Below are 22,388 nucleotides of genomic sequence, written 5' to 3' on the forward strand. Positions count from 1 at the left end.
AGGTGCCCTGTCTTAATAATATCCCTTCATTCCTATAATCCATGACTGAAAAGAAGGAAGGAACATGCCACTTCCTCATGAAATTTCCACGAGGCTTAAATGAGATCTGCCAGTTTTGTACAGTGTAAAGGATTTCAGAAACAGGTTTTATTGTCTAATTATACAGTGGAGGATAGGAATATGAAGTCTCGGCGGGAAGAGATCAGATTGATGCTGAAATTGCAGCCACAGCTAAAATTCATGCAGTATCAGTAATCTTTCCAAAGGATGAGTTGAAATGGGCTTAAAAAAATGTTAAGTCATTTTGTTTGTAAAAAGTTTTAATTGGCCTGCTATAAAATAGACACCTGAGCGCCCAGAAGGAAGGAATGTTTCTTTAACTCTGATTGCTAAACAGTGAGAAAAGCAGCCACCACGTACAGAAACTGGGGCAGGGATCTTCTGTTAATCTCTGCAAAGCTAGCAGGAGCCAGGGAATGAGACAACAGTTACTTTCTCTGGGAGGTCTTCCATACACCAAGATGCATACAGATTATCCCAACCCCAAATGTGTGAAGGAATTAATTTGACCAGGTCACTCAATATATTCTTAGTCTAATGATAAGCATTTTGTCATTTTTCTTTATATGATCACATTTTCAAGTGGAAAAATGAAACACTTTTGGTGTATAAGCCACATAGTTGTGACTGAAATCTTCCATATCTAGAAACAAGGAGGTTATTTTATCCCTTTGTTTTCTTTCTGATGATTCAGAGATACCCCTGAAATTATTTTTGAAACCAGCCTGTATTATGTCTTATGGGATATATTTCAATATTCATATTAAAAACAGTTATAAGATTCTTAACTTTCTAGTATTCTGTTTTTTAGCTTACATTCCAAACAAAATAATCTAAATCATAACAAGATGGATGGTCTTAATGAAAACCACTGTAAATTTAAATCTGTAACAGGTTCACTCAGAATGATGGGGTTTTGGCAAAGCACAGAACATTTTGTTTTACTGTAAATGGGCTAAAAGACAGAGAGGAATACATGAAAAGTTATTTCACACAGTAAATATGAGTCATTTTATTTTTCCTAGCTTTAAAAGTTACATAAATGTATATTATTGAGACTATGTGAAGTTTCAGGGTTCAGAACTACTACAACTGTGAAATCTGTACCCTTTACTGACATGTGGATCTGATGTCACAGATCTCCAAAGAAGTCAGTAAAGTACAATTTCTGAAAGTTCTAAACAACCACAGCAACAGAAAACATACACACACACACACACACACCCCTGTGCCTTTAGAATAATAAAATAAGGATGTTTACATAGTCTTTAGGAAATCTACAACAGACTGTATATATTGCCCATATTACACAACAATAAAAATGGGTCTAAAAACAGGTCTGAGGTGACTGATGACAGGAAAAAGGATGCCCTCATTGAATAGTTTAGAGAAGAACAAATTTCGCGTGTAGACAGGTTTTTGATGCTTCACGACTAAGCCATTGCTTTCCCAGAATCTACACATAGAAGGAACCGTGTTGCACCCTGAGGAGCAGATCCCCAAATTTACAACCACAGGGATGCTGCTCCCTTTCTCCCAGCACAAGGACCCCTCATAATTGGCCTTGGGGACTCTTCCTATGGGGGGAGGCTGTCCCTGCCACTTCCCACTGACCAGGCTTCCTCTGTGACACTGAGTAGTCCATTCACGCGCAGACCGGCTGTCACGTGCAAAGTCTCGGAAAAACCAGCCAGGAAACCCTGTGGAAGAAACCAGGGTTTATTTGTTTTCATGGTCCGGGGACTGGGTGTTACCCACACTTTTCAGCAGCTATAGTGCTGGGTGATGTCCTAGCAGAGATTCTGGATGCAAACATCTCTGATCAAGGAAAACTCAAGTCTTTATCCAGATCTCACGCCCAGGCAACACTAGCAAAACAGTATTAACCTGCAATGATCCTCTGTCAATCAATTTCCACCTGCCTTTACATCCCAAAGACACAGAAATGAAAAATAGGGAGATCAATGGAGATCAATCCACTCTCCTGGTTTTAATGATATAAATAACAAGAATAATACTCAAATGACAAAGATGAATTTTAAGCTTATACAGATCAAAACGGAAGTTCTTATGAGAGACTGATACAGCTTACCACTTATAAATATACTGTGAAAGTATAAAAGAGTAGAAAATAAATTCACCCTAGCAAACATTTTGCTATAAAAACATGTTTTAAAACCAGAACTCCCTCTTGCCAAGTAAATTACCCTAAATACTGTTTCTTTTTTTCTCATTTGTCATTGTTTTTATTCTGGGTATGCAAGCAAATAATTTATAGATCTACTAAAGGACTTCTTTTAAGTTGGAAATTCCTTGACTGGCGATGGGAAATCAATAGGCAAAGCAATTTGGAGAACACTTTACACCTCCACATTATTCTAGACAAAACTGCTAAGTACCCATATTCATACACCTTCAAAGTTATAGCCATCATTGACCAGACTGCAAAACACCCCAAGGTCACTGGCCTAGATCGCCACCACAGTGCCAAAACAGTCAAGCTGTTCATAGGCATGACCTCTCAACTGGGCTCCCACTCTGGGTGATAGGAGGAGGCAATGCAAGTATCAAAGCACCAAATAAGCCAAAGGAATGAGGCATCCTCAAACCACACGTGCACAGGACACACACTGCTAATCACACAGACATCTCAGTTCAGGTGATCGGAGATGAGCCTACTGACAGAGGAAAGGAATTCTCTCCCAAGGGCCCTGAACATTTACGGTTTGGATAAATGAGTCCAGAGTTACATTTCTGATGCAAGCATTTCAAATGCATCCTTCTTAGATGAAACCTTTATACCAAAGCTTGTTACTTGAAAACATCAGGATGGCTTGCTGGCCTTCAAAGTGTTCAGCATGGCTTTTTGGCTGCTGATGGGCTCTGTCTTGGGAAGGACAGGCTTCCACTGGTTATTTAAGGCCAGGGCTCCACAGTCAGCCAGCTGCACTGACCTTCCCAGGCACAGCTCAGGGAGGATTCTGGAACACCCTATCCCTGCATATTTCTGACACGTTTAACTCAAAGCAGTAATGCAGAATGAGGTCTTGGTGAGAGAGATGCAATGACTACATTCTGTTCTAAAATCTAGCTTGGCCTTAACCCAGACCACAGCCATGCACCTGAATGCACTCCATCCCGTCTGCCCCACTGTTCTACCATGTTGTCCTTCAGCACGTTACATATTATCCAGATTATCACACAGATCACACTGCTGCTGCTACTGACGGGCTTCTCCAGGAAACTGTACAGAAAAGCCATCTTTCTGGAGTCTGTGTCAGGACCATCAGTGAGCATGTGAACAAACATTTTATGTCCACTTTTAACTAACGATATTTTTCTCAAAGCACATGTGTTAGGATGTTTATGGTTAAATCTACAACTAAATGCCTACCTTGATGCTCCCTTCCTGATCTTTTCTACATATTTTTAACTGAATCCATGTGACTGTATTTTTACATTTTAGTGAAAATGTTAAATCTCTTTGGTATAAAGGTAGACTTTATAGTGGGAATAAAATAAAACTGAATGACTATGCATAAAATATTATTTATTATATTAATTATAAACCCTGGTTTTGTTAAAATATAGATTTTTCCATCTATCAATCTCAAAATGTCCTTGCTACCATGAGAAATAACTAAGATGAAACTGATACACAGATTTAGCTTATCCTGAGCTTAAATCAGAGCATTCAGTAAACAGCAAATTACTGTACTGTACTTGGGAATTGTGCCAAAGAATGGAAAGCAAGAAAAAAAAAAAAAGATTCTCTTCTGACTAAAACCAGTATCACAAATCTGAGCTCCTAGATTGTAGTTTTTTAAAAATCCAACAGTTTAGTTCAGTTCAGTTGCTCAGTCATGTCTGACTCTTTGCGACCCCATGAACCACAGCACACCAGGCCTCCCTGTCCATCACCAACTCCTGGAGTCCACCCAAACCCATGTCCATCGAGTCAGTGATGCCATCCAACCATCTCATCCTCTGTTGTCCCCTTCTCCTCCTGCCCTCAATCTTTCCCAGCATCAGGATCTTTTCCAATGAGTCAGCTCTTCACATAAAGTGGTCAAAGTATTGGAGTTTCAGCTTCAACATCAGTCCTTCCAATGAACACCCAGGACTGATCTCCTTTAGGATGGACTGGTTGGATCTCCATGCAGTCCAAGGGACACTCAAGAGTCTACTCCAACATCACAGTTCAAAAGCATCAATTCTTTGGCACTCAGCTTTCTTCAAAATCCAACAGGCTTCACTCATAACTTAATGGTCACAATCATAAGACAGTTTTCTCTGACATTCACCCCCACAGGGTCACTGAAGATGCACACTGTGAACCAGCAAGGAGTTGCTACAGACAAGCACATTGACAGCAATAAGAATTCTACAGGACCAGTAATGGGAAACTCAAAAAAACACACACAAAACCAAATCAAACAAGTGGGCAAAGCCTTACCTGCCCTCAACACTTCAAAACTGTGAGTCGCTATGAGAAAACAACTGTACTACAAGGCAAAAAAATAAGCCAATGGGAAAACAATGTCCATTAGGCAACAACTAAAAAAAATTACTTTATAACACATAAACTTTTATGAAAAGAAGATGAAACCCTCTTTCCCCCTTTCCTGATTTAAAACAAAAACAAAACAGAGTAAGCTGCAATTCTGATGAGAAGTATCTGAATTAAAATTATAAAAAAGAATTAAAATTATAAAAAAGAATAGCATTTAAGAAAAAAGAATAGCATCAATAACAAGGTGGTTGGTAAACATTAAGCATATTGTTAAACTCAGCTATCCAGGGATTGGAGGCTACATGTTTACAATTTCAAAATTATTACTCATCAATACTATGAACAACAGAAACATGTAGTAACTGCTTATCAAATACTGCTTTAAATTTACCATGTGTTAGAGTCATGCACTATAAATATTATTTATTTTCTCTCTTTGAAGGCTGTATTTTGACATTTTGTGAATGCAATTTATAAATGAGAAAAAGATGGTTAATTGCTTTTTGCATAATGCCCTTACACACAGAGTGGCTAAACTGTCTTCTAAAGACGCTTAACAAAAGTGATGTCTCTCAAGTAAGAACAAAGCAAAGCAAACAAAACTACCTTTTCTCAATACAGGTAAGTTCAGTCGCTCATTTGTGTCTGACTCTTTGCAACCCCATGGACTGCAGGGCGCCAGGCTTCCCCGTCCATCACCAACTCCTGGAGCTTACTCAAACTCATGTCCATAGAGTTGGTTATGCCATCCAACCATCTCATTCCTCTGTCGTCCCCTTCTCTTCCCGCCTTCAATCTTTCCCAGCATCAGGGTCTTTTCCAATGAGTCAGTTCTTCACACAGGTGGCCAAAGTATTGGAACCTCAGCTTCAGCATCAGTCCTTATGATGAATATTCAGGACCAATCTCCTTTAGGATGGACTGGTTGGATCTCCTTGCAGTCCAAGGGACTCTCAAGAGTCTTCTCCAACACCATAGTTCAAAAGCATCATTTCTTCAGTGCTCAGCTTTCTTCACAGTCCAACTCTCACATCCATACGTGACTACTGGAAAAACCATAGCTTTGACTAGATGGACCTTTGTTGGTAAAGCAATGTATCTGCTTTTTAATATGTTGTCTAGGTTGGTCATAGCTTTATTTCCAAGGAACAGCATCTTTGAATTTCATGGCTGCAGTCACCATCTGCAGTGATTTTGGAGCCCTCCAAAAAGTAAAGTCTGCCACTGTTTCAATTGTTTCCCCATCTATTTGCCATGAAGTGATGGGACTAGATGCCATGATCTCAGTTTTCTGAATGTTGAGTTTTTAGCCAACTTTTTCCCTCTCCTCTTTCATTTTCATTGAAGCTCTTTAGTTCTTCTTTGCTTTCTGCCATAAGTGGGGTATCATCTGCATATTTGAGGTTATTGATATTTCTCCCAGCAATCTTGATTCCAGCTTGTGCTTCTTCAGCCTGGCATTTAGCATGATGTACTGTGCATAGAAGTTAAATAAGCAGGGTGACAGTATACAGCTTTGACGTCCTTTCCTGATTTGGAACCAGTCTGTTGTTCCATGTCCAGTTTTAACTTATTGACCTGCAAACAGACTTCTCAGGAGAAAGGTAAAGTGGTCTGGTATTCCCATCTCTTTAAGAATTTTCCAGTTTGTTGTGATCCACACAGTTAAAAGCTTTGGTGTAGTCAATAAAGCAAAAGTAAATTTTTTCTGGAACTCTCTTGCTTTTTCAATGATCCAGAGGATGTTGGCAATTTGATCTCTGGTTCCTCCGCCTTTCCTAAACCCAGCTTGAATATCTGGAAGTTCACGGTTCACATACTGATGATGCCTGGCTTGGAGAATTTTGAGCATTACTTTATTAGCGTGTGAGATGAGTGCAATTGTGTCATACTTTGAACATTCTTTGCCATTGCCTTTCTTTGGGATTGGAATGAAAACTGACCTTTTCAAGTCCTGTGGCCACTGCTGAGTTTCCAGATTTGCTGGAGTACTGAGTGCAGCACTTTCACAGCATCATCTTTTAGGATCTGAAAAAGTGCAACTGAAATTCCATTACCTCCACTAGCTTTGTTCATAGTGATGCTTCCTAAGGCCCACTTGACTTTGCACTCCAGAATGTCTGGCTCTAGGTGAGTGATCACACCATCGTGATTATCTGGGTCATGAAGGTCTTTTTTGTATAGATCTTCTGTGTATTCTTGCCACCTCTTAATATTTTCTGCTTCTGTTAGGTTCATACCATTTCTGTCCTTTACCGTGCCCATCTTTGTATGAAACGTTCCCTTGGTATCTCTAGTTTTTCTGAAGGGATCTCTAGTCTTTCCTATTCTATTATTTTCCTCTATTTCGTTGCATTGATCACTGAGGAAGGCTTTCTTATCTCTCCTTGCTATTCTTTGAAACTCTGCATTCAAATGGGTATATCTTTCCTTTTCTCCTTTGCCTTTATTCTCTTCTTTTCTCAGCCATTTATAAGGCCTTGTTAAACAACCATTTTGCCTTTTTCCACTCCTTTTTCTTGGGGACTGATTTCCTTTTCTAGAGGACTGATTATGCAACAGAATTAAATTATGAAATAAACAGATATTTCATGAAAAAACTGAAACTGAATAATGTGAGCACTGTTACTTAAAATTTTCAGTGACATTAAATCTGAAAGTTGAAATTACCCTTTAACTCCTTCATAACATGATTAAATTGAATGTCATTTCCATGTTAAAAATAATAATTTTTTACATTTAATTTCTAAATCAAGCTTTATAAATCCACAAAAAACCTTTATGTAATTTCTCCCAATAAATATGAGCATATTTAAGATGGCTCAAATAACTCCAATGATTTAACTACATAAGATCATTATGCTGCACTTGATTTTATATAAACTTAAATTTCAGTTAAGAAATCTTAATGATCACAGCAAGAATGAGCTGGAGAAGTGGATATAACCTATGTGAAATAGCTAATTATTATAATGATTATAATATTAATTGTTCCAATGTTATTAAAAAGTAAGAGCTTGCCTTAAAATTTCCCCAAATATACAGACTTTTATTTTATATATATTTAAAATCAAATTAAAGGCTCATCTCCATTTTAAAATGAGTCAGTAACATCTCTTAAGTTCAAGCTCATTTCCTTTATACCTGGTGAGACTCTAAGTGTAGCATACACTTTTAGGTATAAGCAGCTTATTATTCATATTTCAAATATTTTTTTTAACAACTTTGATTAAGATAATTGTTGCAACTGCATTCTAATGACTAAATATTTATTTTTCAAATGAGAAACTCTATATTATTCTTGCTTGTCTAGTTTGCCTTTTCTTCTGGGGAAAGGGGTCAAAACATTCAAAAACAACATCTTGCTAGCCTTTATAATTTCACTTTTTACCCAGAATTTCAACAGTTCTGTTTGTTTTCCAAAGTGAGGCACTAACAGTTTTGACAACAAAAAATTACACACATCTTTGAACCTGCTACAATCTTTGCTCAGAGTAATCGTCACTGTATCACATTCTAGTCCAAATATCCAGGTGTGGGGTTACTTCAAGGCACAGAAATGTACCCACTGCCATTGACCTCTGTAAAAGCAGCCAGGGCTGGAAAAGGCCAAAGACAATGTGTTCTGTACAACAAACACAACAAAGAAAATTTCAAGCAAACACTCCAAAGAGGGATCCTTCTCCGGACAAAACATGGGTATCCCACCAACCTCTAGGGGTCTTTCAGAATAAACCGGAGTTTCCAGAGGCTTTTATTTTGTGCTCAATTGTTCTATCACTTTCATGCCTTCACTGAATAGCTCTGACTACAGCAAAATCTAATAGACTAAGGCCAATCTTACACAGAGATTTCTAAAGCTATGTGTCCCACCTAGAACAACACTGGCCTCTATGTCAGGGTATCACAGCATTTGGTCAAAGAGACCTACAGTCAGGAAAAACCTGGACTCTGTCAACTGTTCTAAACAGAATCAAGCCGTGGCCAGACCTCCAGGTTCAGGGAAATAAGGCTGGCATGCTGGTAGGCTGGTTATATTTGAGTTTTCAGTCATTCCTAATCCATTTACTTATATCAAGGTATCTAACCATTTATTCCTGTTCACAGAATTCAGCTTGGGATGGATTTTTTTCACTCTGACCTGCAATAACATAACTCACAAAAATATCAAATGGAAATTAAGATTTTTTTTCTGTTTGTTTGTTTTTGTTTTTTTAAGCAAAAGCATTCTGAGATAGTTAAATAGCACCATTGACTCAATGGACATGAATTTGAGCAAATTCCGAGATACTGAAAGACAGGGAAGCCTGACATCAGTCCATGGGGTCGCAAAGAGTTTGACACAACTTAGCAACTGAACAACAACAAATCCTGAAGCAGGTCTTCCCAGGTGGGGTCTGGGCGGGGGGCACACCTGGGGTCCAACAGGCCAAGGTCTCTGATTACCCTAGTTAGCATCCAGGGGCAGGAACCTCCTCTGTTCCCCTACAGAGGAGCTTGGTTTTATCTACTAACTTCAGAACAGAAACAGGTTACCTTCAAGTTGGCAGACTTTCTCCACCACTGAATGTCAAGTCACTTGTTTCTGTGACCTTTAGGGCAAGGTTTATAGCCTCTGGCTTCCGTGATGGCTCAGATAAAGAATCTGCCTGCAATGCAGAAGACCTGGGTTCAACCCCTGGGTTGGGAAAATACCCTGGCAGAGGGCATGGCAACCCACTCCAGTATTCTTGCCTGGAGAATCTCATGGACAGAGAAGCCTGGCAGGCTAGAGTCCATGGAGTCACAAAGAGTCCTAACAACAGCACAGCATTATAACCTGCGATATGTGAGCTGAGTCTTTTGACATGGTCTCTGATTAGACTCAGGGGTTCAATATACTCCTTGAGACTGTGTGTAAAATTTTGTGTGTGTGTAAGTACCCCCTGTTTCCTCAGTTTCTCTGAAGGGTCCATGATCTTTACCCAAATTAACAGCAAAGGAGTAACAAGTCTGGATGAAGGTGACTCAGCCTGGGACCTGCTCTACTGCCCAGTTGCCTCACCTCAAGATCCTCTCCCACAGGGCCCCAGCCTCAGTGAGAGGTTTTCATTAAGACCCCCATTTAAGCTAGACATTCAGGAAATCCAGAAACCACACTTGGGGAAAATGAGCTTTGAGGTTACATATAGAGAGCAAAGAAATTCACATCAGAAAGCACATTTGTGTGCTCTGAAGACTCATAAAGCACATTTTCAAGAGCCTTTAGTATCGATAGGCAAGAGAAATACTATATACAGATGAGCTATTCCTCTCTGATCTCCCTGCAGAGTACCTTCATTTCAAGGGTATTTGCTAAACAGGAAAATACCAAATAAATAATAAACCTTATATAATTTAAATGTTATTAGAAATTGTAATCTTGAAATAAAAATAAAACTTCAAGGTGAATAAAATATTGTTCTAAATTGGACCTGCTTAAAAGATAAGAACAAGTTTCAAGGGCTAAGCATTCCCTAGAGAGGAAAAAAAGAAAGAAAAACAACCATCAGAAACTGCTAGTAAGTCTAAAATATACTACAGATGTTACACTGTTGAAAACATATTTTATAGAACCTACCTTCTATTACTATCAATATGCCCCATTTTACTGAAGTCAGCTTTAAAATGTGTTCCATGTTTACAGTTTGTCAACATTTATCTCTCAAAACTTTAAAACTTACACAACTCATATAAAACTTTCTCTGAAACAACCAATCTAAATTAAGTGGGCATCCAAAATTTTTCCTTGAACTTCTGCAACAAATTGACCAACTCATTATATGGTTACAACAGTTCCCTTCTTTAATGACTAAAGATGGGCTTCCTGAAGCAGGCTGTCCGGGACCTAAATCCATTTCAGTAGCCTGCAATTTACAAGCCAGGTAATAAATACTGTAGCAGTCTCCTTAATTATTGATATTATTAAAATTACTAATTGCTCCATTGATTCCTCTATGTTGTAACTTGACATACTTCTTCCTAATCTCTCTGGCCTGGGAAAATTGAGAAGAACAGAAATCATTTATTTCATTTATTGAAAGTGTCTGTGGATTACCTGGAGAGGTACAGGGAAGAATATAGAGAATATATATTTGATGTCTACTGAGATTTTTGTCTCTTTGGCAAATGCCCCTTTCTGCAAACCTCTGACAGTGCTGTCCTCAGGAACATCTCTAGGTAGCCCTTGAAAATGAGCACATCGCCTTCTCCTGCAGAGCATTCCAACCACAGGCAATGACTAACAGCACTACCTAAAGTCATAAAGTGGGAAGACAGCTGAGGGGACCCCCTTCCACCCAAGGGAGAATCACGCTCCCAACAAAGCCACTTCCCTCCACGCACGTCTCACACAAGACAGGCTCCCCAGCTCTGGACAGAGGAGCCCAGCATGCTGTTCATCCTTCTTCACCCCCTCCTCCCCAGCGAGGGGATCGTCACAGCCTCAGCCTTCCCCCTGCGGGTGGCCGGCTGTCACCAAGACCCGGCGATAGTGAGCATGAACACGAGATTCACCATCTTCATCCGTCAGGGATGATCAGCTACCTTGCCAGTGTGACTCAGTTTACAATTGAATCCTTCTGTCCTCCCTGAAGCAACACTAACTGTGTCTAGACTCATGGATGGTAGCTAGCACTGGACAGGCAGCAACTGGTTCACACTTCATCATGGGGTGGGTGAGCGTGGCTGGAAGCTGCTCTTCCGGTCACCTCTGGTCGTCAGATCCTACGCCTGCCCTCTGCAGAAGGCGAACCTCTTGAAAGTCCCCTACTGAGAAGAGAAGACAGAAGCTGCCCTCAGTTGCCCTCAGAACACGCGCTCTGCCCGGGAGGGAGGCGCGCCTGCAGCCCTGGCAGGCCTCCAGGGAACTCAGTCTGCATCAGCCCCGCGCCACTGCAGCATGACCCTGTGACTCCCGCCCCTCCTAGGTGCAGCCGGCCAGCAGGTGCCCTCAGGATACCGCGGACTCCTCAAGCCTGTTTGGCCAAAGACTTGTGCTGGAGCTGAGAGATTCATCAGTTTAAAAGAGCTGTAAACTCCCTTTCAGAAAAGCCTCAGTTGCTAAAACGCTGTGAGGGGAGGACGCAAAGAGCTCCATGCCCCCCCTTTATTCAGAAGACTGTATACCTTTAAAAACTTCACAGTAGGTTCTTTTTCTGCACAGACATCACCATCAGACAATTCTGAGCACCTGAGCACTGTGATGCTACCCTTACTAAGACAAGCAGCAGAGTCTTCACCACACTAGCATATGGAAATGGGCGCCAGGGGGCTGCTCCATCATCTGAGGACACATACACAAATCTCAGACCCAGAGCACTGCCTGGCCCTCCCCCTTCTTTCTGTCTTGGCTCCCTGGTCCTCTTATCCTAGCAGGTTTTCCTTCAAACCACAGCTTAACATCACACAGAAACTTGGGCACTTCCATAACAGGCTCTACAATCAGGGCCATCAGTCACAGGAAACCCAGCCTGGGCAACCTTTGTTTACATGCTTCAAAGTAGCAATCTATGTATAAACTCACTCCTTTGTATTTTTAAGAAGATTAAGGTATGAGGCCTTCTGATTTCAGTAAAATTCAGTAAACAAGGATTACAGTTGTCTTGGGTCAGTAAGAAAAGGAAAATACGTACTTTCTGAATTAATCGTATATTATACATACATCAAGTCGAGAGTTAAATCCTAAATCGCAGACAACTAAATGCACACTTTAGATATTCACTTGAAGCATGAAACATGAAAATAACCTCATACAATACAATTAGACGATTACCACTGCATTCCAAAATGATGTTAATAACAAACATATCTGTGCAATTTCCCTGGTCAAATTCCTTAATTCTCTACTGATAGACTCCAGATAAAGCATTTTATTTATTTTTCAATTGAAGGATAATTGCTTTACAGAATTTTGTTGTTTCCTGTCAAACTTCAACATGAATCAGCCACAGGAATACACATGTCCCCTCCCTCATGAACCTCCATCCCATCCCCCTCCCCATCCCACCCCTCTAGGTTGACACAGAACCCCGGTTTGAGTTTCCGGAGTCGTATCTTACTGTTTCAGATAATGAAACAAATATCCCATTAATTTTACATGTATGCATAAGACTGATATTAGAGCTTGGTTTACCTGTTCCTGAGTGCAATGTACGAAGGAGCAGAAGCTGAAGAAACACAGCTAACATACCAGCAGCACTGGATGGGTTAAAGAGAGGCTGCTGGCATCAGATTACTAAACTCTAGCTAGCAATGGCAGCAAATGCACAACACAGAAATCTACTGAAATGCAAAAGAAATGCCAAATAGCATCCCCTGTGGCCCTTGCATTCTAAATTACCAACAAGAGAGAAAATCCTGCAGTGTCCAACATTATAGAGTGGTGACGCTAAACAAGGCCAGAAGTGTGGCTGTCATCAAAACAGATCTCTGCAGCGTACAGATTCTCACTGATGACTGCATTACGCATCCAAAGTGCTCTGTGCTACGCTAAAGAGAACCCCGCTGTAGCAAACACTGAAGCCCTGGCAAGTCTGTGATTAACCGCTTCCTGAACCGATGCACAGAAGATGCTACCTTCCTGTCGGCAGAGACCCGAAACGCTGTGGCCCCTTAAAGCCAGCACTGGAGAGAAGTCCCAGGCAGAGGCTTGAAAAGCCCCTCCTCTCATCCCTCTTGTGACATTTTGGAGAGACACTCACGGATGGGCTAAGATGACAAAGGCAAGCAGACCCCTGCCGGCCAAGAGACCCCAGAACACTCACCTGAGATGATCTGATCCCATTCTCAACCTCGGGCTGTGGTCCTGCCAGGCTCTGTAAACCCCATCACTTCCTCTGCAGTCTCCCTACCTGGGACTTCACTCAGCCCAGGGACAACTGGCAGGAGGAGGCGTCAGCCAGGAGCTCATGAGTGACCAGGAACAGGACACAGAGCTTCCTCCAGCTGTGCTGGAAGGACGCCCAGCCTGCTGCTCACCGGGCTCATCTCCAGGGGGCAAAAGGACAACCCAAACTGGTGTATTTGAGAGTTCGGGAGATGGGGTGGGCTCTCAGCTTCAATATTTTTAAAGATGCAGGCCTCTGACGACTGTGGGATCACACTTCATGGCCCACTAGACCTCCCCACCGAGACAGAATCACCCTCCTCTCACCAGATTTCCTACATTTCTTGATCCCTCCCAGACCATGTATGACAGAATAGCAATGATCACAACAAAATTTTGAAATACTTTCAAATGATGTCACTCCTCCAAAGTCATGTTTATTGTGGTTTATAATTCAGTTTCCAGAAACAACGCACTTCTCTAATCTAATCTAAGGGAAAATCATTGAAAAATCGGGGCAGACTGCTTCTAGTTTGTTTTAGAAAATGAAATGATGAAATGACATAATGGCAGAATTAAGACCCAGGTTTCATTTATCTAAACTAAGTGCACTGTGCTTAAATCATAGATACTGATCAAAAATAATTATCAGCAAAGGAAAAAATTATACTGAACTATGGATCAGCGCATCGTCACCAAGGCAAGTGCAAAACACCAGCTTGAAACAAACTGACTAATCTGGACATTCTCCTCCTAAAACAAACAAACAAACAAAAAACACATTTTTGGTCTCTGACTAGAGCCTTTATTTTTTTCTTTACCCCAAACGTCCAAATATGCTTTAATAAATTGGCTTGAATATAAAATTAGCCACATGGTTGCTAGTTGAAAAGAGAAAGGGAAATACACATTAGCTGAGTGAACCTGTGCCAAATATTTTGCTAAATAAGAATGTGCATTGTTTTTAATTCATGTATCTTTCACAGGCATATGGCAAAATCGATATTATTTACCCCATACTGTAAACGAGGCTCAAGAAGCCAGCGAACTTGCCCTGGGACACATGGTTCACAACTAGTAGAGCTGGGATTGGAACTTGGCCTCATCTAACGAGGAGGCCCAGCTTTTCATCAACCTGGTACATAGAAGCTGCAGAGATTATTTCGTAGATCACCTTGAAGGCCTCTCAGGTTTTGTCAAAGTGCTAGGGATTTGGTGTGGAAACTGGTGAGGCAGGAGGGCTGACATTCATCTACCTCCGTGTCCCATGTTTGGAGTCAGTGAATATTCTCCAGACCAGCCTATGAGGCAACACTGGCTCTGTCATACAGACACACAAGCATCCGGGTCTAGAGATGGAGGTGCTAACCCCACAGGTGCAGTGGTGAGAACCAGGGTAAGGACAGTCACACCCTCGGAAACCAACGCCCTCGCCCCCAGCTGAGCCTGGCACCATGGAGTCTGACTGTCGGGAAGTAAAAGAGGCTGTGGATATTGGGACTTCCCTGCTGGTCCAGTGGTTAAGACTCTAAGCAGGGGGCATGGACTCCACTCCTGGTCCAGGAACTAAGATCCTACATGCCCTAGGGCACAGCCAAAAAAAGAAAAAAAAAAGAGTCTATGGATCTGAAAATATTTTTCTGTACTAATATTTTTCCATAGCTATCATCGTGTTTGACCTTTATATATTCCTTTTCTGTATTTCTCTTCCTCTATTTCTTTTTTTCCCATTTAGCACCTGAAATGGGCTTGTTTCAAATGATAACATCATTTGAATGCTACTCATCTATACCTATCCTTCATTCCACCTTACAAACTTATGTTAATTTGGTGTAATTATCTTGAGTTCCCTACATGGAAACAAATTGCTATTTCTAACCAAAGATGCTTGATAAACCAAGTAAAGTCTATGAAATGGTACACACAGCTTCCGTAATTACAGGACCTAAACAGAAAGTTGAGTTTAGGAGTGGTCAAGGTTGACCTTATTTTAAAAGACCCTTTCTCGTGTGTCTGGGTACCATTTACTCTGACACCCCATGAATGGTAAGGTGAAGAGTGTCTTTAATGGAGGCCACTGTCCACATGTAAATAGGAGAAAAAAATCTTATTTCCATCTGTCAATTCAGAAATGGATATTAACAATATTTACTCACTGAAAACATTTCTACCACTTTGTCTATCTGAGCCATGTGCATCCCTCTCTGGGTCTATGTGTCTCACAGCCTCCTACTCAGCTGTGGACCACAGTCACCCCAACGACCAGCTAATTCCTCTCTGTCATTGCTGTTCAGTCACCTAGTCATGTCCGACTCTGTAACCCCATGGACTATAGCATGCCAGGCTTCCCTGTCCCTCACCATCTCCCTGAGTCTGCCCAAGTTCATGCCCGTTGCAACGGTGATACCATGCAGCCATCACATCCTCTGTCTCTTAGGAGAGGACACATAAGACCTAACACCAACTGGGATGCTGAGCTTGCTTCACATACACCATTGATCACTGGTTTTCTGGTCAGCATCATGGTTTGTGTTTGTGGAAAGCTTAGGCTCTTTCACAAGCATTTAGGATCCATTATTTGGATAAAGTGACACAAACTTCCCATTTTGGAGTAAGATCATCTACAGCACTTTTCTACATTCCATGTCTATGATCTTTTTTGCAAGAGAGAAATGGAGATACAGACATAGAAAACAAACATATGGACACCAACTGGGAGATCGGTATTGATGAATGTATACTACTGATACTATGTACAAAGTATATAACTAATGAGATCCTACTGTTTAGCACAGAGAAGTCTACTCAGTCCTCTGTGGAGCCCTAAATAGGAAGGAAATCCAAAACAGAGGGGGCATATGTATACATGTGGCTGATTCACTTTTCTGTGAAACTAACACAGCAGTGTAAACCAACTATACTCCGATAAAATTAATTAAAAAATTCCTATCTGGGGACTGATTCCCTACCAATACTGACTCCAACTTCTCAAGTCTTTCTCATTCTTTGAATGCATGATAGCAAAGCACAGAAAACATGGGTTACAAACAAAACTCATGCACAATTAAACAACTAGCTATTGTTTTCTCTTCTTCTCAGAAAACACTGATATTCTAATACTTACCTCTTTCTTGACTTAGCTATTACTCAAGAAAATAAAATCATAAATATGACTAATCATCCTATAACCTTTAGGGCTATCTTATAAGTCTCATCATGTCTTTTCAAAGAAAAACACAGACGATCAAGTTGAAAGCTGGAAACTGCTCTATTGAGAAAATGGAACAAAATCATATTCTACCTGATGCACGCTGTTAATATTTGCATGGGAGGTAGACACAGCATGAGCGTTAAATACAAACTTGCATCTGACTGGACAAAACAATAAAGTGGGATCCCCAAGCCCCAGACTCTGGTCGGGCTTACCAGCACCTGCTCTCCAGGCTTCCATGCTCCCCTCTTTGGGGTCGACCGCCCTCATATCTTCCCACCCTTCTGAAGACACAGGTGTCCTGGGGGCACACGTGACAGCAGCTTCTCGGAGAAATCCAGCCGAGGGGCTGTCACCCTGGCTTTGAAACAAGTTCAAGATCTCATCCAAGCAGCGCACACGGTATCTCCTCCAGCCCTCCGCTCAAGCCACTGAATGGCCTGGAGGTCAGGAGCAGCAGCAGACGGAACCCAAGGATGCGGATGTGAGCGGGAGAAAGTCACTCTGCATGCCTAACTCAGGTCATTGCAGGCACTGCCTGGACGGGACGCCACACGTGAGCCTCGGTGGCCTGGTGGCCTGGAGCCTGGTAGCATTTACTGAGCAGAAACATATTGGCATCTCTGCTGGGTTTTAACCAGATCCACAGGACTCAGGAAATAAGCTCTCAGCCAGATGACACTCTGCTCCAAGTCCTTCCTTCTGTTTACCTACCCCCCAGTCATTCTAACTAGTGTCCTTTATCCTGCTGTGTGCTTATTTGCAGAATGCGCTAAATAAAGGCTTTTTATGACAACCACATGGCCAGTCGCCCATAGGATGACTCCTTAAGGCTCCAGTCTTCTGGTTCTGTGCAGGGATATGAAAACCAGGTAAATGAGAGGGTTCCTTGTTATTAGAGCTCTGACTTGTGAAGAAAAATAGTTTTGTTTCTTCCTGAAGAAATATTTGAAATTAGGCTATTTTTTATGCATATTATATATTCTTTATATAATATTTTTCTCCTAGTCATAAACTTTTAGAGGTAGATTTCCTCTTCCTATTGCTGTATTTTCTCAGCAGAGGCAAATACTTTAAATACACACACACACACACACACACACACACACATATATGGCTCTGGGATTCTTTTCTACTACCTGTGACATGATGTAACATTTCTAGACTATAAACAGCTATATCTTTCTTTTAGATAAAATGCAAACTCCAACATTATGGGAACATAAAGGAATTGGGGAATTATATTTTCCTCTACTAACTAAAACAACACACACATATAACTTTAAGAATATACTAGTGTGCAGATGATCATTACTTTTTGGATTTTAATACAAATACTGTAAATTGTAAAACTGATGTATATGCAGGTATCTCATACTTCCCAAAACACATCCAAGGGTTTTATTTTTAATGTGGATCTTCTTAAAAGTCTTTACTGAACATAGCTTTGGAAGTTTGGGCCACAGCAATCAGAACAGAAAAAGAAATAAAAGGAATCCAGATTGGAAAAGAAGTAAAACTCTCACTGTTTGCAGATGACATGATCCTCTACATAGAAAACCCTAAAGACTCCACTCCACTAGAGCTAATCAATGAATATAGTAAAGTTGCAGTATATAAAATCAACACACAGAAATACCTTGCATTCCTATACACTAACAATGAGAAAACAGAAAGAGAAATTAAGGAAACAATTCCATTCACCATTGCAATGAAAATAATAAAATACTTAGGAATATATTTACCCAAAGAAACAAAAGACCTATATATAGAAAACTATAAAACACTGGTGAAAGAAATCAAAGAGGACACAAATTGATGGAGAAATATACCATGTTCATGGATCAGAAGAATCAATAAAGTGAAAATGAGTATACTACCCAAAGCAATCTACAGATCCAACACAATCCCTATCAAGCTACCAATGGTATTTTTCAGAGAACTAGAACAAATAATTTCACAGTTTGTATGGAAATACAAAAAAAACCTCAAATAGCCAAAGCAATCTCGAGAAAGAAGAATGAAACTGGAGGAATCAACCTGCCTGACTTTAGTCTCTACTACAAAGTCACAGTCATCAAGACAGTATGGTACTGGCACAAAGACAGAAATATAGATCAATGGGACAAAATAGAAAGCCCAGAGAAAAATCCACACACCTATGGATGCCTTATTTTTTACAAAGGAGGCAAGAATATACAGTGGAGAAAAAACAATCTCTTTAACAAGTGGTGCTGGGAAAACTGGTCAACCACTTGTAAAAGAATGAAACTAGAACACTTTCTAACACCATACATAAAAATAAACTCAAAATGGATTAAAGATCTAAGAGTAAGACCAGAAACTATAAAACTCTTAGAGGAAAAACACTCTTTGACATAAAGTACAGCAGGATCCTCTATGACCCACCTCCCAGAATATTGGAAATAAAAGCAAAAATAAACAAATAGGACATAATTAAAATTAAAAGCTTCTGTACAACAAAGCAAACTATAAGCAAGGTGAAAAGACAGCCTTCAGAATGGGAGAAAATAATAGCAAATGAAGCAACGGACAAATAATTAATCTCAAAAATATACAAGCAACTCCTGCAGCTCTATTCCAGAAAAATAAATGACCCAATCAAAAAATGGGCCAAAGAACTAAACAGACGTTTATCCAAAGAAGACATACAGATGGCTAACAAACACATGAAAAGATGCTCAACATCACGCCAGTCAGAGTGGCTGCTATCCAAAAGTCTATAAGCAATAAATGCTGGAGAGTGTGTGGAGAAAAGGGAACCCTCTTACACTGTTGGTGGGAATGCAAACTAGTACAGCCACTATGGAGAACAGTGTGGAGATTCCTTAAAAAACTGGAAATAGAACTGCCATATGACCCAGCAATCCCACTGCTGGGCATACACACTGAGGAAACCAGAATTGAAAGAAAGCCTATTATACAGAGTGAAGTAAGTCAGAAAGAAAAACACCAATGCAGTATACTAACGCATATATATGGAATTTAGAAAGATGGTAACAATAACCCTGTATGCAAGACAGCAAAAGAGACAGAGATGTATAGAACAGTCTTTTGGACTCTGTGGGAGAGGGCAAGGGTGGGATGGTTTGGAAGAATGGCATTGAAACATGTAAATTATCATATGTGAAATGAATCACCAGTCCAGGTTCGATGCATGATACAGGGTGCTCGGGGCTGGTGCACTGGGATGACCCAGAGGGATGGGATGGGGAGGGAGGTGGGAGGGGTGTTCAGGATGGGGAACACATGTATACCCATGGCAGATTCATGTCAATGTATGGCAAAACCAATACAATATTGTAAAGTTAAAAAAAAAAAGAAAGAAAAAGTCTTTATTGAATTTGTTACAATATTGCTTCTGTTTTATGTTTTGTTTTTTTTGGCCTCAGTGCATGTGGAATCAACTAGGAATTGAATCCACACTCCTTGCATTGGAAGCCCAATTCTTGAGTACTGGACTGCCAGGGGAACCCCTCCATGGGTTTTAAAACAAATCTGAGAAGGGACCAGGACGGAGTGCATTACAAGAAAATCAACTGCTTATAGAAATAGATATGGAGTAAACATCCAGACTAGTATCTCCTGGAAACTAAACTCTTATATTATCAACCCAATATTTCTACTTCACCCAGCTTTTATTTTTCAAATTAAACTTTAGTACTAACACAACAGCTGGAAAAGAGAGATAAAAATTATTACAGTCAAATGTAAATACTGCTACTGTTGAAATATTAATCACATAACAATACCCTGGGAACTAGAAGTTTATGTTTTTGTTTTTTTTTCTTCCACAGTCCTAGTAATTAAAACAAAACAAAATCTGATTTCAAATCCCAAATCTCCTACGAGTGCACACTGAAGTAATAATCAATATTTATTGAATCTCTAAGTTCTATATCACCCCAGAACGTTACGGAAGGCAGCGCTGAAGTATCGTGCAGCAGTGATTTGTGTGTGCATGCTCAGGCATGTCCGACGCTCTTTGCCCACAGGGACTGTAGCCAGCCAGGCTCCTCTGTCCAGGAAACTTCCCATGCAAGAATACCAGAGTGGGTTGTCACTTCCTACTCCAGGGGACCTTCCTGATCCAGGGATCAAAGCCGCAGCTCTTGCATCTCCTGCATTGGCAGGTGGATTCTTTACCCCCGTGCCACAGCCAGGCCCTGCACAGTAAATTTACCCACTGTTCCTCAGCTGACTCATCTGTGTAATGTCCTGGGCTGCTCGCAACCATATCTCAGAGAAAAACAGGTATACCTCCACGTAGACAAATGTACTGATTAATTCTACACAAAATGAAGTTATAAGTTAGATTGCAAACACCTGACGGGATATAAGTAAAGCATCTACTTTTCTATGAGGTTATAGAGTGGAGACAGTCAAGGTAGAAACAACTTGCTCTGTAAGCCACACGTGTATTCTGTTAATGCATTAGTGTAATAACATAAATAATTCATTTTTTTCCAGGTTGAGAACTTCTTTCACACTTGCCTTTCCTGAGTCATAAGGCTGCAGCCTTTCTTGTATCAGGATTTATAGTTTTTCTACAAGGATTTGTTGGATACTAGAAGGACTCTGTCTATAAACTATCTAGCTTGAGAAAGTTTCAAAGGTCAAAAACACTCAAAGAATGTGATGCTATTAGGGACCTCTGGATCCCAGATCACTCTGAAATTCTGAAATACAGGTATGGGAATTACTCTTTCCAAGTTGTACTGATGAAACCATTTTCCATGAAATGAACACAGCCCCCCTAGGACCCTCCCTGTTCTCCGTCTCACAGTATGTGTGTGTGAAAGGGATCTTTCAGGAAGAATTGGTCACCCAGCTTTCCGTGGTCTGTGTTCTCCAAGCTCGAGATCTTAAGGCTCCCAAATCATGTTCCATACCTCTACCTGGTATAGAACAAAGGGTATCAGAATAGCAAATAGCCCAACACATCAGATAGTGACAGGATATGAGCCAGGGCTGGTTGGAACATTTCAGTGAGGATCTCTTTAAGGAGATTAGGGGAAAGACAACTGGGTTATAAAAGGTAGAGAAAGAAAGAAAAGGCAAATGGCTGTTATGGAAAGTGACCGTTTTGTAAGCCCAACTCTCACCATGGAATATTCCTCCAATACAGACCCTCTGACGCGTCCCACACATCTCCTAGAGGAGACCTAGCAAAGCAGGACAATTGGAAATTAAGTGCTAATGTCATTGGCGGCAACATTCCCCTGTGGCTTGGTGGTAAAGAACCCACCTGCCAATGCAGGAGACACAGGAGACACAGGTTCGATCCCTGTGTCAGGAAGGTCCCCTGGAGGGTGAGTGGCAACCCACTCCAGTATTCTTGCCTGGAAAATCCCATGGACAGAGGAGACGGGCAGGCTACAGCCCATGGGGTCGCAGAGTTGGACACAGCTGAGCATGCATGTTCGCACTGCATATGAACCTGGAGATGATCAAATTAAGTGAATTAAGATGTAGAAAGACAAAGACCTTATGGTATCACTTACATGTGGAATCTAAAATATCATACAAGTGAACTTATATATGAAACAGATACAGACTCACATAGGGAATAGGCTTGTGGTTGCCAAGGGGTATATGCGGATGAGGGAGGGAAAGACTGAAAGATCTGAATTAGCAGTTCAAATTATTATGCATAGAATGAATAAACAAAGTCCTACTACATAGCACAGGGAACTATATCCCATCTCCTGGGATAAACCATAATGGAAAAGAAGAGA

The 22,388-nt window shown here is 40.8% G+C and overlaps 1 protein-coding gene across 49 annotated transcripts in view; it reads right to left on the minus strand.

Moving 5' to 3' along the window:
• Positions 1-22,388, minus strand: part of RIMS1 (regulating synaptic membrane exocytosis 1) — a 582,755-nt gene that overhangs the window by 196,947 nt on the left and 363,420 nt on the right. For 12 of the 49 annotated variants that reach the window (XM_043439269.1, XM_043439268.1, XM_043439277.1 and 9 more), the window contains exon 1: positions 16,845-17,050. The exons of 28 other annotated variants lie outside the window; for them this stretch is intronic. In XM_043439269.1, the coding sequence (XP_043295204.1) occupies positions 16,845-16,899 (55 nt within the window). In that variant the 5' untranslated portion in view covers positions 16,900-17,050. Of the gene's footprint in view, positions 1-16,844; positions 17,179-22,388 lie in introns of those variants that run through there. 9 more of the 49 variants (XM_043439271.1, XM_043439259.1, XM_043439270.1 and 6 more) reach the window with 3 other exon arrangements.

This window comes from Cervus canadensis, chromosome 20 (genome assembly GCF_019320065.1).
Source record: "Cervus canadensis isolate Bull #8, Minnesota chromosome 20, ASM1932006v1, whole genome shotgun sequence".
Classification (NCBI taxonomy): domain Eukaryota; kingdom Metazoa; phylum Chordata; class Mammalia; order Artiodactyla; family Cervidae; genus Cervus; species Cervus canadensis.